The sequence below is a fragment of the Ranitomeya variabilis genome, chromosome 1 (genome assembly GCF_051348905.1).
Source record: "Ranitomeya variabilis isolate aRanVar5 chromosome 1, aRanVar5.hap1, whole genome shotgun sequence".
Lineage (NCBI taxonomy): Eukaryota > Metazoa > Chordata > Amphibia > Anura > Dendrobatidae > Ranitomeya > Ranitomeya variabilis.
The window spans coordinates 784222603-784237986 of NC_135232.1; the positions used below are offsets into that span (position 1 = coordinate 784222603).

General features: G+C 45.9%; 1 protein-coding gene across 1 annotated transcript in view; it reads right to left on the reverse strand.

Annotated features, from left to right (window-relative positions):
* IL12RB1 (interleukin 12 receptor subunit beta 1) overlaps positions 1 to 15384 on the reverse strand; it is a 252964-nt gene that overhangs the window by 106317 nt on the left and 131263 nt on the right. Inside the window, exon 6 of the mRNA XM_077256322.1 lies at positions 14169 to 14279. Coding sequence (XP_077112437.1) covers positions 14169 to 14279 — 111 coding nt within the window. The remainder of the gene's footprint in view (positions 1 to 14168; positions 14280 to 15384) is intronic.

Here is a 15384-nt window from a genome sequence, read left to right on the forward strand (position 1 = left end):
TAGAGGTTTATTTTTTATTATTGATCAACAACTATGTTCTCAAACAACCCAAAAGACTCATAAATATCAAAGCTTAATATTTTTGGAAGTTGGAATGGTTTTTTTTTAAATTTGGCTATGCAGCGCCCCAGAGTCCTGGTCGTTGCAGTACTGATGCTCCGCCGCTAAGGGGGGTATTGGTACGTCTGATGGCACTGAAGGAGTTCACCTGACCAGGTATCACAGACACCAATACACTTCACAGTCTGGCCTCCAGGGGGAGCTAAGGGTGCTATGTATTAGGCCACTCCTCACAATCTGGTAAAACTGGGGGTTAGATAGGAAGTTAGACAGAAAGCTGACTGGGTTGGAACCAGGCAACATCCTGTGGCAGAGGGTGTTGCAGGGGAAGATTCAGGGGGGTCCCTGTCAGGGGTGGGATCCTGACAGAGGCCTAGCGAACAGAGAGAACGTTACGGGACCGCGCCTGCACTTCATTGCGGCGGTACCCCAAGAAAGGACAAGAAGCGAGGTTTATTGTGAAGAGTGAGAAACGAGACCAACGCAACAAGGAGATAACACCAGTAGGAGTCGTGCTGTAAGATCGAGGCAACATCCTACTGAGGCGCGTAGTCGGTGGCCGGAAACGCCGAGGAAGTATTGAGCTCCAGGCCTTACTTCAAACCTACGGCAGGACAGTCAGTTATAGGCGGGCTGTCTCACCTAAATCACCTAAGCAGACATAGGGGGCAACAGTTGGAGAGGGGCGACTCTAGGGTCCCGGAAGAACTCCAGGCCTACCCGTCATACGGGTGCGTCCTAGCCATATCATCTGGGGGGACGGAGAAGAACATCAGAATCAGTTGTGAGGGAACTTCAGAAACAGACACAACAGTTGTGAGGACTATCCCGTGGTGCTCAGCAGGGAAGGACTACAACACACAAGCGCTAGAAGGAAGGCACAGATTTCCACCTGCAAAGGGAACTCTGGAGGTGCCATTGGACCGGCCGGTCTCAGACAGCCCTGTTAACTGTACTCCGGATTGAGGATCCTGAAGCCTTCAGTAAAGAGGTAAAGAGACTGCAACCTTGTGTCCTCGTTATTCATCGCACCCTGCACCACACATCATCACGCTCAACTTTCACTGGACGCCCCTCAGCAGGGTCACGGACCGAGTCTAGCCACCGTGACACTCCCAGAACCGAGACAGAGAGGCCCGGTACCGGGTACCCCTCAGCCCTGCGACAGTGGGGGCGCTCCAGCTATCTTAGGAGGATATCTGTTTGTGCAGGTAACTATTACTGTGCAGAATTATTAGGCAACTTAAAAACCAAATATATTCCCATCTCACTTGTTTATTTTCACCAGGTAAACCAATATAACTGCACAAAATTTTGAAATAAATATTTCAGACATGCAAAAACAAAACCCCAAAAAATTAATGACCAATATAGCCACCTTTCCTTATGATGACACTTGACAGCCTTCCATCTATAGATTCTGTCAGTTGCTTGATCTGTTTACGATCAACATTGCATGCAGCAGCCACCACAGCCTCCCAGACACTGTTCCGAGAGGTGTACTGTTTTCCCTCCCTAGAGATATCACATTTTATGAGGGACCACAGGTTCTCTATGGGGTTCAGATCAGGTGAACAAGGGGGCCATGTCATTATTTTTTCTTCTTTGAGACCTTTACTGGCCAGCCAAGCTGTGGAGTAGTTGGAGGCATGTGATGGAGCATTGTCCTGCATGAAAATCATGTTTTTCTTGAACGATACCGACTTCTTCCTGTACCACTGCTTGAAGAAGTTGTCTTCCAGAACCTGACAGTAGGTCTGGGAGTTGAGCTTCACTCCATCCTCAACCCAAAAAAGTCCCACAAGTTCATCTTTGATGATACCAGCCCATACCAGTACCCCAACTCCACCTTGCTGGTGTCTGAGTTGGAGTGGAGCTCTCTGCCCTATACTGATCCAGCCTCTGGCCCATCTATCTGACCCATCAAGAATCACTCTCATTTCATCAGTCCATAAAACCTTTGAAAAGTCAGTCTTAAGATATTTCTTGGCCCAGTCTTGACATTTTATCTTATGTTTCTTGTTCAAAAGTGGTCGTTTTTTCAGCCTTCCTTACCTTGGCCATGTCCCTGAGTATCGCACACCTTGTGCTTTTTGTTACTCCAGTAACGTTGCAGCTCTAAAATATGGCAAAACTGGTGACAAATGGCATCTTTGCAGCTTCATGCTTGATTTTCCTCAATTCATGGGCAGTTATTTTGCGCCTTTTTTGCCCAACACGCTTCTTGCGACCCTTTTGGCTATTTGCTTTGAAACGCTTGATTGTTCGGTGATCACGCTTCAAAAGTTTGGCAATTCCAAGACTGCTGCATCCCTCTGCAAGACATCTCACAATTTTGGACTTTTCAGAGCCCGTAAAATCTCTCTTCTAACCCATTTTGCCAAAGGAAAGGAAGTTGCCTAATAATTACGCACACCTTATATAGGGTTTTGATGTCATTAGACAACACCCCTCCTCATTACAGAGATGCACATCACCTGATTTACTTAATTGGCAGTTGGCTCTCAAGCCTGAACAGCTTGGAGTAGGACAACATGTATAAAAAGTGTCATGTGATCAAAATACAACTTGCCTAATAATTCTGCACACAGTGTATATGCTGCCAAGGCACTGAGGGTACAGGTAGTGGTTGGAGTCACCTCGATGAGAGTTTCTTAGGAGAGGTGGAAACAAACTCCATGATATCCTTAAACATAGTGGGTAACAGTAGAGTGATATGAGCTGCAACATCATTCTCTTCCCAGCATGACCGGCCACCTTGGAGGAGTGCCCCATAGCAAAACTTACCTTTTATCCGATTCTGACACCAAGGTCTTTTTTCAGTAACCATCTTGGATGGCTCGATGATGAGTTTCTCCTCAAATAGAATAAAATAGTGACCACCTAGCCTGACGTGTGTTCAGTCTATGTGCAGACTGCAGATGGGCCATGTTCTTAAGGTCTGTATAAATGACGACCAGATCGACTGCTCCCTCAAGAAGATACTGCCACTCCTCTAGTGCCATCTTAATTGCCAATAGCTCTAGGTCACCAATCAAGTAGTTGCATTGAAGGGCAGAGAAAGCCTTGGAGAAGAAACAGCAGGTCACCTTACAGTCAGAGAAAGACCTTCGTGTTAGAATTGCCCCAGAAGATGAAGTGTCTACCTCCAGAAAGAATTGTTTATTCATCTACAGTTGATGTAATACTGGAGAGAAGGAAAAGACCTGTTAGAGGGAGGTCTCAGCCTCTGGAGTCTATACCTTTGGATCGGCACCCTTACAGATCATAGCAGAGATGAGAGCAGTCTGGGATGAGAAATAAGGAAAGAATTGTCAGTAGTAATTGGCAAATCCTAGGAATCGCTGGAAAGCTTTAACGCCGGCGGGTGCAGCCACTTTAGGATGGAAGACACTTTCTCTGGATCCATCTTCAGGTCCGTGTCTGAAATGATTTAACCTAAGAAAGTCAAAGAAGATTGTTCAAACACGCATATTTCAAATTTAGCATACCGTCGATTCTCTCCAAGTCTCTAAGTCACTGCAGGACTTGGCAAACGATCCACCTATGAGACGACAGATCTGGGGAGAAGACCAAGATATACCGTAGTTCAGATAAACCATGACACAAGCATAAAGGAGGTCTCAGAAGATGCCATTCATGAATTTTTGGAAAATAGCTGGGGCATTGCTTAGCCCAAATGGCATAACTAAAGCCGTCTTCCATTCATTTTCCTGAAGTATTTGATTGTATGCTCCTCTCAGATCCATCCAGTTTGGTAAAAATCCTGACACCTCTGAGGCAATCGAGCAACTCTTAGATCAACGGCAATGGATATGATTGAGACTCTATGCAAGACCAGAGAGTCCCATCCTTCTTCTTGAAAAAGAAAAAGCCGGTTCCTGCTGGTGAATACTTCTGGATGAATCCACTTGTCAGCGTTTCCGTAACATACTCGGACATGGCTAGGGTCTCTGCCTGGGACAGGGGGTAAATATGGCCTCGAGGAGGTGAGGATACTGGAAGCAAGTCTATAGGGCAGTCATACGACCAATGTGGAGGTAGCATTCATACTTCCTTCTTGTCAAAGATGTCAGCATATGACCAATAAGCGGATAACAACCCTGGCAGAGAAGATGGTGCCACTGGTGGCAGAACAGGTCGTACAGGTACAAGACATTTCTCAGGACAATTCTGTCCCATACTAAGAACCTCTCTGGATCTCCAGTTATGTATGAGTTCATGCAAATGGAGCCACGGAAGACCCAGAAGTAGATGAGAGACTAGGAAGCACACAACTAATTCCACATCATTACATGTGAAAAGAAGAAGAGATCCCATTAACAATTAAAACCAGCGTTTATTGATATTTTTTAAAAGATTAACATGATAAAAAAGCAAAAATTACCGTAGGGGACACCTCAATACAAGGCTACATGTATCAATGTGTACAAAGATATATAATAGGTACTAAATACTACACAGATAGATACCCACGGTGATATAACAAATCGACACAGTAATAGTATACACCAACAAAGGTTAACACTACAGCAAAAACCAATGGTATGGCCAGCATACAATGCCTAATAAAGTGTTACCTGCCTAAAAGGTTATAATAAACAGCACAGTGGCCTTATAACGCACACTGTCTCTGCATGGTATGATCATGGTTTCCACGCTGGTCCACTATTGTACGCTGTTTTACGTCACACTTTTCCTTATTTGTATTTGCTGCCCTTTATAAGGCCACTGACTTGCATACGTTCATGATATGTTATGGCTGTGGAAGGATGAGGGATGAGCGGCCTTTGGAAGGATGGAGCCAGAAAAAGCAGTTTTCTCTCACGCACATCTTTCGGGAGTACTCTTAGAACTGGAGGTCAATGCAGATATCCAGGGAAACTAGATCATCTAATGCAGTGGGAATGTGTCAACCTGCTAGGTCATCCTTGATCCTTCTGGATAATCCCTCCCAGAAGGAAGCTACCAGAGCCTCATTGTTCCAGCCAAATTCAGAAGCCAGGGTGCGGAACCGGACAGCTTATTATCCTATAAACAGACTGACTTGACGAAGTCTGAGAGGAGATCAGGCAGCAGAGGTAACTCGGCCCGGGTCGTCAAACACCTTGTGGAACACCTCTTGTAAGGCCTGCAGATCTGAGATTATTGCATCTCTCCTCTCCCACAAGAGTTTGAGCAATGCCAGGGTATCTTCTCTAAAATGGGACATTAGCAGTTCAAAGTGCAGTGAGCACTGGTTGATAAAACTTTGGCATTGCCTTGGACCCCTGTCAAAACATGATGGTGCAACGTGGTTGTGGAACCAGTGTGCCACGGTGAGGGGAGAGCCTGCAGGGTTGTAAGTAAGTGAACACCTGGTTCTTCACTAGAGTCCCTTATGGTGTGGTTAGACTTGAATCCAGGTGGACACCAGGTGCTACTTCAAGACAGACCATGGAGCCATGGCAGCTGACCCCCAAACAGGCAGGGAAGCAGCACTGACCAGGAACTGGATCACAGGGGGACATGCAGCTGGTAGACAAAACAAGAACTGGATCAAGAACAGGATGAGTCCAGGAACACACGACGGCCTTGGGTACAGGGCCACTGATCAGGGTAGCAGCAACACGGGCTCAGGAAAGGTATACAGCAGGGCCGACAGGAACCAATTCAGACAGAGCAGGCAGGATCGGGTGCAGGCTGAACGAACAGGCTTCAGGTTCAGACAGGGCAGGCAGGACAGAGAGGGTCAGATTCAGACAGGGCACAAGTACAGGGACCTTACAACTTAGTAGCAGAAAATAGACTGAATTCTGAACTTGCTAAGGCACCTCCCAATAGGTGAGGATACCTTAAATATCAGACATCTCCCAGATATTAATCACATATATCCCAAAACACCATATGGCATGCTACACACTTCAAGTCAGATAGATACACTATTATTAGCAGCTAGAACTATTGCTACCAGAAGCTTAATTCAAAAAGCAGTATATTTTGTTAAAGGTATACGTACAACAAGATAAAACCAGTACAAAAAAACAAATAACAACAGGGTGGGGATAACCTTCTAAGGGGGAAATGCAATTTAGCCGAGCAGCCACAAACTGATAAACTGATAGATATACTCAAAGGTGGGAGTCTTATTGATAAAGAACCCAATACCAAATGAATAGCATATATAAGGAATAGGAATAATGTAAATCTGTGATTTAGTCCTAAAATGGGACGCCACCTGTATACAAATTGCTAAAGCGCAGAGTGCTGATGTTGAAGAGTGACAACCTTCTTTATAGTAATCCGGACCATAAGAGCATGCTCATCACAGGTAGTAGTAGCCAAAGAAGTAACCAGAGTCAGGTACTACATAATTAAAGAACTACTAATAGTGTTGTGAATTCCGTTCTTGGGCTCCATCCTGTGGTTGCAAATGGTATTTTTGGGAGTTCTGCTCTTGGGCTCCCTCTGGTGGTTTCAAGTGGAACTTAGCAGCTGCGTTCACTAATCGGTTTCCTGGCCTTGTTATTTAACTGGGCTTTTGGCTTTAGTGGATGCCAGCTGTCAATGTATTTCCTGTGGATTCAGTCCTTTCCTGGAAGTTCTCTGTTGGCCAGTCCATTTTCAGCTTAAGATAAGTCTGCTACTTTTTGGGTGTTTCCCTGCTTATGACCTTCTGTTCAGTTCAATTTATGTCTCTTTTGTCCAGCTTGTCATTATGAAATATTCCGGCTAGTTGGTAGCTCTGGGGTCGCAGATTTGCCCCTCCACACCATGAGTCGGTGTGGTGGTTATTTTTTTAAACTCTGCGTGGACTTTTAGTTTTTATACTGACCGCACAGTAGCCTTTTCTATCTCTGTCTATTTAGATAGTATTGGCCTCCTTTGCTAAAAAATCTAGTTTCATTTCTGAGTTTGTCATTTTCTCTCTTCACTCACCGTCAATATTTGTGGAGGGCTATCTTCCTTTGGGGGTTTCTCTGAGGCGAGATAGCTTTCCGTTTCCATCTTCAGGGATAGCTAGTTCTTAGGCTGTGCAGAGGCGTCTAGGCAGAGATAGGAACGCTCCACGGCTATTTCTAGTGTTGGTGTTAGGAGTAGGGATTGCGGTCAGTAAAGTTACCACCTCCTCAGAGCTAGTCCTATTTTTGTTTTACCCACCAGGTCATTTCAGTGCTGCTCCTTAGCGAGTTCATGATTGGTTTTGCCCACCAGGTCATCTCAGTACCGCTCCGTACCCACCAGGTCATAACAGTACAGCTGGCCCACAATGTGTTAAATGCATCTCAAAAGAGGGAAGAGAAAGTTCTGAGTCATTTTTTTTTTTTTTTTTGTGTTGCTTGTTTTGTCCTTTTTTTTCCCCTTGATTTTTGGATGGTGCAGGAGCTTGGTGCTGATATGGAGGTTCAGGGTCTGTCTGCGCGTGTTGATCATCTCGCTGCAAGGGTACAGAGTATCCAAGACTATGTTGTTCAAACTCCTGTTTCTGAGCCTAGAATTCCTATTCCTGATTTGTTTTCTGGGGATAGATCTAGGTTTTTGAATTTTAAAAATAATTGCAGATTATTTTTTGCTCTGAGACCCCGTTCCTCTGGTGACCCCATTCAGCAGGTGAAGATTGTTATTTCTCTGTTGCGTGGCGACCCGCAGGACTGGGCATTCTCCCTTGAGCCAGGGAATCCTGCATTGCTCAATATAGATTCGTTTTTTCAAGCACTTGGACTGCTTTATGACGAACCCAATTCTGTGGATCAGGCAGAAAAAATTTTGCTGGCTCTGTGTCAGGGTCAGGAAGCAGTAGAGATACACTCACTGGCCACTTTATTAGGTACACCTGTCCAACTTCTTGTTAACACTTAATTTCTAATCAGCCAATCACATGGCGGCAACTCAGTGCATTTAGGCATGTAGACATGGTCAAGACAATCTCCTGCAGTTCAAACCGAGCATCAGTATGGGGAAGAAAGGTGATTTGAGTGCCTTTGAACGTGGCATGGTTGTTGGTGCCAGAAGGGCTGGTCTGAGTATTTCAGAAACTGCTGATCTACTGGGATTTTCACGCACAACCATCTCTAGGGTTTACAGAGAATGGTCCGAAAAAGAAAAAAAATCCAGTGAGCGGCAGTTCTGTGGGCGGAAATGCCTTGTTGATGCCAGAGGTCAGAGGAGAATGGGCAGACTGGTTCGAGCTGATAGAAAGGCAACAGTGACTCAAATCGCCACCCGTTACAACCAAGGTAGGCCTAAGAGCATCTCTGAACGCACAGTGCGTCGAACTTTGAGGCAGATGGGCTACAGCAGCAGAAGACCACACCGGGTACCACTCCTTTCAGCTAAGAACAGGAAACTGAGGCTACAATTTGTACAAGCTCATCGAAATTGGACAGTAGAAGATTGGAAAAACGTTGCTTGGTCTGATGAGTCTCGATTTCTGCTGCGACATTCGGATGGTAGGGTCAGAATTTGGCATAAACAACATGAAAGCATGGATCCATCCTGCCTTGTATGGAGCATCTTTGGGATGTGCAGCCGACAAATCTGCGGCAACTGTGTGATGCCATCATGTCAATATGGACCAAAATCTCTGAGGAATGCTTCCAGCACCTTGTTGAACCTATGCCACGAAGAATTGAGGCAGTTCTGAAGGCAAAAGGGGGTCCAACCCGTTACTAGCATGGTGTACCTAATAAAGTGGCCGGTGAGTGTATATTGTCAGAAATTTAGAAAGTGGTTTGTGCTTACAAAATTGAATGAGGATGCCCTGGTGGCTATTTTCAGAAAGGGTCTTTCTGAAGCTCTTAAAGATGTTATGGTGGGGTTTCCCACGCCTGCTGGTTTGAATGAATCAATGTCTCTGGCCATTCAGATTGATCAGCGCTTACGTGAACGTAAGGTGGTGCACCATATGGCGGTGTCCTCTGGGCAGAGTTCTGAGCCTATGCAATGCGATAGAGTTTTGACGAGAGCAGAACGGCAGGAGTTCAGACGTCAGAATGGGCTGTGTTTTTACTGTGGTGACGCTACTCATGCTATCTCTGACTGCCCGAAGCGAACTAAGAGGGTTGCTAAGTCGGTTACCATCAGTACTTTACAGCCTAAATTTCTCTTGTCTATTACCCTGATTTGCTCATTGTCGTCCTTTTCTGTAATGGCATTTGTGGATTCTGGCGCTGCCCTGAACTTAATGGACCTGGAATTTGCCAAGCGCTGTGGTTTTTCCTTGGAGCCATTGCAGAGTCCTATTCCCTTGAGGGGGATTGATGCTACACCATTGGCCAAGAATAAACCTCAGTACTGGACACAGTTAGCCATGAACATGGCTCCAGCACATCAGGAAAATATTCGCTTTTTGGTTTTGCATAATTTGCATGATGTGGTTGTGCTGGGGTTTCCATGGTTACAGGTACATAATCCAGTGCTGGATTGGAAATCTATGTCCGTGACTAGTTGGGGTTGTCAGGGGATACATAGTGACATTCCTCTGATGTCAATTTCCTCGTCCCCTTCTTCTGAAGTTCCTGAGTTTTTGTCAGATTTCCAGGATATATTTGAGGAGCCTAAATCCAGTCCTCTGCCTACTCATAGGGACTGTGATTGCGCTATTAATTTGATTCCTGGCTGTAAGTTCCCTAAGGGTCGACTTTTCAATCTGTCTGTGCCAGAGCATGCCGCTATGCGGACTTATGTAAAAGAGTCCTTGGAGAAGGGGCATATTCGCCCGTCTTCGTCACCGTTGGGAGCGGGGTTCTTTTTTGTTGCCAAGAAGGATGGCTCCTTGAGGCCCTGTATAGATTATCGCCTTCTCAATAAGATCACGGTCAAATTCCAGTACCCTTTGCCTTTGCTTTCTGATTTGTTTGCTCGGATCAAAGGGGCTAGCTGGTTTACCAAGATTGACCTTCGAGGGGCGTATAATCTGGTCCGCTTCAAACAGGGTGATGAATGGAAAACAGCATTTAATACGCCCGAAGGCCATTTTGAATATCTTGTGATGCCTTTCGGGCTCTCTAATGCTCCATCTGTGTTTCAGTCCTTTATGCATGATATTTTCCGGGAGTATTTGGATAAATTTATGATTGTATATTTGGATCATATTTTGTTTTTTTCCGATGATTGGGAGACTCATGTGAAGCAGGTCAGGATGGTATTTCAGATTCTTCGTGCTAATACACTGTTTGTGAAGGGGTCTAAGTGCCTTTTTGGAGTTCAGAAGGTTTCTTTTCTGGGGTTCATTTTTTCTCCCTCGGCTATTGAAATGGACCCTGTTAAGGTCCAGGCTATTTATGATTGGACTCAGCCCACATCTGTGAAGAGCCTTCAGAAATTTTTGGGCTTTGCTAATTTTTATCGCCGCTTCATTGCTAATTTTTCTACTGTGGTTAAACCTCTGACCGATTTGACCAAGAAAGGTGCAGATGTGGTGAATTGGTCCTCTGTGGCTGTGGAGGCCTTTCAGGAGCTTAAGCGTCGTTTTACTTCTGCCCCTGTGTTGCGTCAGCCAGATGTTTCTCTCCCTTTTCAGGTTGAGGTTGACGCTTCTGAGATTGGGGCAGGAGCTGTTCTGTCTCAGAGAAGCTCTGATGGCTCTGTGTTGAAGCCGTGTGCTTTCTTCTCCAGAAAGTTTTCGCCTGCTGAGCGTAATTATGATGTCGGCAATCGGGAGTTGTTGGCTATGAAGTGGGCATTCGAGGAGTGGCGACATTGGCTTGAGGGAGCCAAGCATCGTGTTGTGGTCTTGACCGACCATAAAAATCTGATTTACCTTGAGTCGGCCAAGCGCTTGAATCCTAGACAGGCTCGGTGGTCTCTGTTTTTCTCCCGTTTTGATTTTGTGGTCTCGTATCTTCCGGGATCTAAGAATGTGAAAGCTGATGCCTTGTCTAGGAGTTTTTTGCCTGATTCTCCTGGAGTCCGTGAGCCGGCTGGTATTCTCAAGGAGGGGGTGATTCTTTCTGCTATCTCCCCTGATTTGCGGCGGGTGCTTCAGGAGTTTTAGGCTAATAGACCCGACCACTGTCCTGTGGGGAAATTGTTTGTTCCTGATAGATGGACTAATAAGGTGATTTCTGAGATCCATTGTTCGGTGTTGGCTGGTCATCCTGGGATCTTTGGAACCAGAGATTTGGTTGCCAGGTCCTTTTGGTGGCCTTCTTTGTCACAGGATGTGCGTTCCTTCGTGCAGTCCTGTGGGATTTGTGCTCGGGCTAAGCCCTGCTGTTCTCGTGCTAGTGGGTTGCTTTTGCCCTTGCCTATCCCTGAGAGGCCCTGGACGCATATTTCCATGGATTTTATTTCCGATCTTCCTGTGTCTCAGAAGATGTCTGTCATCTGGGTGGTTTGTGACAGGTTTTCTAAAATGGTCCATTTGGTACCTTTGCCTAAGTTGCCTTCCTCCTCTGATTTGGTTCCTTTGTTTTTCCAGCATGTGGTTCGTTTGCATGGTATTCCGGAGAATATTGTGTCTGACAGAGGTACCCAGTTTGTTTCTAGGCTTTGGCGGTCCTTTTGTGCTAGAATGGGCATTAATTTGTCTTTTTCTTTGGCGTTTCACCCTCAGACAAATGGACAGACGGAGCGAACCAATCAGACCTTGGAAACCTACTTGAGATGCTTTGTGTCTGCTGATCAGGATGATTGGGTTACCTTCTTGCCGTTGGCCGAGTTTGCCCTTAATAATCGGGCTAGTTCGGCTACTTTGGTTTCGCCTTTTTTTTGCAATTTCGGTTTTCATCCTCGTTTTTCTTCAGGGCAGGTTGAGCCTTCGGACTGTCCTGGGGTGGATTCTGTGGTGGACAGGTTGCAGCGGATTTGGACTCATGTGGTGGACAATTTAACATTGTCTCAGGAAAAGGCTCAACGTTTTGCTAACCGCCATCGGTGCGTTGGTCCCCGGCTTCGGGTTGGGGATTTGGTCTGGTTGTCTTCTCGTCATGTTCCTATGAAGGTCTCTTCCCCTAAGTTCAAACCTCGTTTTATTGGTCCTTATAGGATTTCGGAAATGATCAATCCGGTGTCTTTTCGTTTGGCCCTTCCAGCTTCGTTTTCCATTCATAATGTGTTCCATAGATCTTTGTTGCGGAGATATGTGTTGCCCATGGTTCTCTCCGTTGACCCTCCTGCTCCGGTGTTAGTTGAGGGGGAGCTGGAATATGTGGTGGAGATGATTTTGGATTCTCGTCGTTCAAGGCGGAAACTTCAGTATCTGGTCAAGTGGAAGGGTTATGGCCAGGAGGAAAACTCTTGGGTTTTTGCCTCCGATGTCCATGCTGCCGATTTGGTACGTGCTTTTTATTTGGCTCATCCCGATCGGCCTGGGGGCTCTGGTGAGGGTTCGGTGACCCCTCCTCAAGGGGGAGGTACTGTTGTGAATTCCGTTCTTGGGCTCCATCCTGTGGTTGCAAATGGTATTTTTGGGAGTTCTGCTCTTGGGCTCCCTCTGGTGGTTTCAAGTGGAACTTAGCAGCTGCGTTCACTAATCGGTTTCCTGGCCTTGTTATTTAACTGGGCTTTTGGCTTTAGTGGATGCCAGCTGTCAATGTATTTCCTGTGGATTCAGTCCTTTCCTGGAAGTTTTCTGTTGGCCAGTCCATTTTCAGCTTAAGATAAGTCTGCTACTTTTTGGGTGTTTCCCTGCTTATGACCTTCTGTTCAGTTCAATTTATGTCTCTTTTGTCCAGCTTGTCATTATGAAATATTCCGGCTAGTTGGTAGCTCTGGGGTCGCAGATTTGCCCCTCCACACCGTGAGTCGGTGTGGTGGTTATTTTTGTAAACTCTGCGTGGACTTTTAGTTTTTATACTGACCACACAGTAGCCTTTTCTATCTCTGTCTATTTAGATAGTATTGGCCTCCTTTGCTAAAAAATCTAGTTTCATTTCTGAGTTTGCCATTTTCCCTCTTCACTCACTGTCAATATTTGTGGGGGGCTATCTTCCTTTGGGGGTTTCTCTGAGGCGAGATAGCTTTCCGTTTCCATCTTCAGGGGTAGCTAGTTCTTAGGCTGTGCAGAGGCGTCTAGGCAGAGATAGGAACGCTCCACGGCTATTTCTAGTGTTGGTGTTAGGAGTAGGGATTGCGGTCAGTAAAGTTACCACCTCCTCAGAGCTAGTCCTATTTTTGTTTTACCCACCAGGTCATTTCAGTGCTGCTCCTTAGCGAGTTCATGATTGGTTTTGCCCACCAGGTCATCTCAGTACCGCTTCGTACCCACCAGGTCATAACATAATAGTAAATTACAGCTACAATACCATAGGTATCAGTATGTCACGGACGTGGTTTGTGGAACCACTGTGCCACGGACCGTGGAAAGCCTGAAGGGGCATGACTAAGCAAACACCTGAATGTTCACTAGAGCCTCTGATGGTGAGATTAGACTTGGCTCCCGATGAACGCCAGGTATCACTTCAGGACAGACTAATGGACATGCAGCAGCTGGACCCAGAGGACAGACTGGAGGGAGCAGCTGGCAGAGTTTGTATTAGAATGCAGCAGAAAGTTGGCATCAGAGTGCAGCAGACAGTGTTTGTATCAGAGTGCAGCAGGCAATGTTTGTATCAGAGTGCAGCTGACAGGATCTGCAGTAGAGTGCAGCAGGCAGGGTCTGTAGATGGGTGCAGCAGGCAGAATCTGCAGTTGAGTGCAGCAGACAAGGTCAGCATTAGCGTGCAGCAGGCAGTGTTTGTATCAGAGTGCTGCTGACAGGATCTGCAGTAGAGTGCAGCAGGCAGGAATTGCAGTAGAGTGCAGCAGGCAGGGTCTGCATTAGAGTGCAGCAGGCAGGATTTGCAGTTGAGTGCAGCAGGCAGGATCTGCATTAGAGTTCAGCAAGCAGGATCTGCAGTTGAGTGCAGCGGGGACTGGTATGCAACCTTACACAATTTAGACTGCAAAACAGGAAGGTTGCTCAGGCACCTCCCCATTGGACAGGAAGCAATATATACATAATGTCCTACAGCCATTGGCTGGGGAGGAAATAGCAAGTGCATGCGCTGGCCCATTAAGAGGGCGGGAGCCCTAAGGACATGGCTAGAGGACCGGCTTAAATTCACCAGGCCCTGTGATTTCCAGAAAATTCCATGCAAATTCAATTTGCATCAAATCGATTTGCTCATTTTTAGTATGAAGCTTACCTGCAGGTACAAAGATTAAGTCACTCCATTCACTCCATACACCTTCTTCATATGTCTTTCTGATTTGGATGTTGTGACTTTGATGACCACTAAGAAAATATGCACAATATTCTAAAGGGAAATAATTTTTCCCCAGTTAGTTTCTGCTTGCACTTTAAAATTTCAGTTTCAGAATTTTACATATTTCTTTATAAGTTTTTCCAATAAAATCTAGTTCACTGCACTGCAGCCTATAGCAACAGTTCATATTTTTAATGTTCAACTCCCGAAGCTACTAAATCTAAAATAATGCTTAATACATAAAATATATTTGGAAGAAAAGGTCCAATTAAGTCATAAAACTAACAAAATATGAATCAATTTAATTATACATGAATAAAGTAGTAGTAGAATCACAGAATGTTAGAGTTGGAAGGGACCTCCAGGGTCATTGTGTCCAACCCCCTGCTCAATACAGGATTCATTAATCTCAGACAGATGTCTGTCTAGCCTCTGTTTGAAGACTTCCATCGAAGGAGAACTCACCACCTCTCGTGGTAGCCTGTTCCACTCATTGATCACAATCACTGTTATTGTACTAAAAGTCCAACAAAAATGGTGTAGTACAATATATTAGGCTATCTTAATCCCAGTTGAAAGATGTAGATGTTCTCCCTATATTACACAAGTACTGGTGACTGGATCACCTAATACATGGTGTGATACCATTTAGGCTGATCTAATGATATCTGAAGGGATGGTGTTAATATGTACTGTGATATATGTGATGCAGTGACCCCTGTAACAGGTAGGGGGCGCTGCATGGTCTCCCCGGGATGTGCACGGAGTTGACCTGCAGTGATGTCAGGATCACGTGACCAGCCCATGTGATCCATTACTGTGGGTGTGGTTACAGGTACATAACGTGACCAGGGTGTGGGTCACCTGTTCCTGTGTGGTTCCAGTGTGTGGACCTGAAGGGTCCAAGCGCAAAATCCCTGAGGGAGTTCCTGAGGGCTCGGTGTGTTCCTGTGTTGGAAGCCTGAGAGGAGGTTTCCTGGAAAGCACCTGCTGGCGTGGGAGGTCCTAGTAGAAGGACCGGATCCCGGAGCAGTGCACAGTGGAACTGGGGAAGCTGGAGTCCTTCGGTGAGGTCTGGACTGACTACTGTATGCCGGGCAGGCAAGTTGGGGATCCCTGTTAGGCAGCTTACCCAGAAGAGTGTTAATGGAGTCTG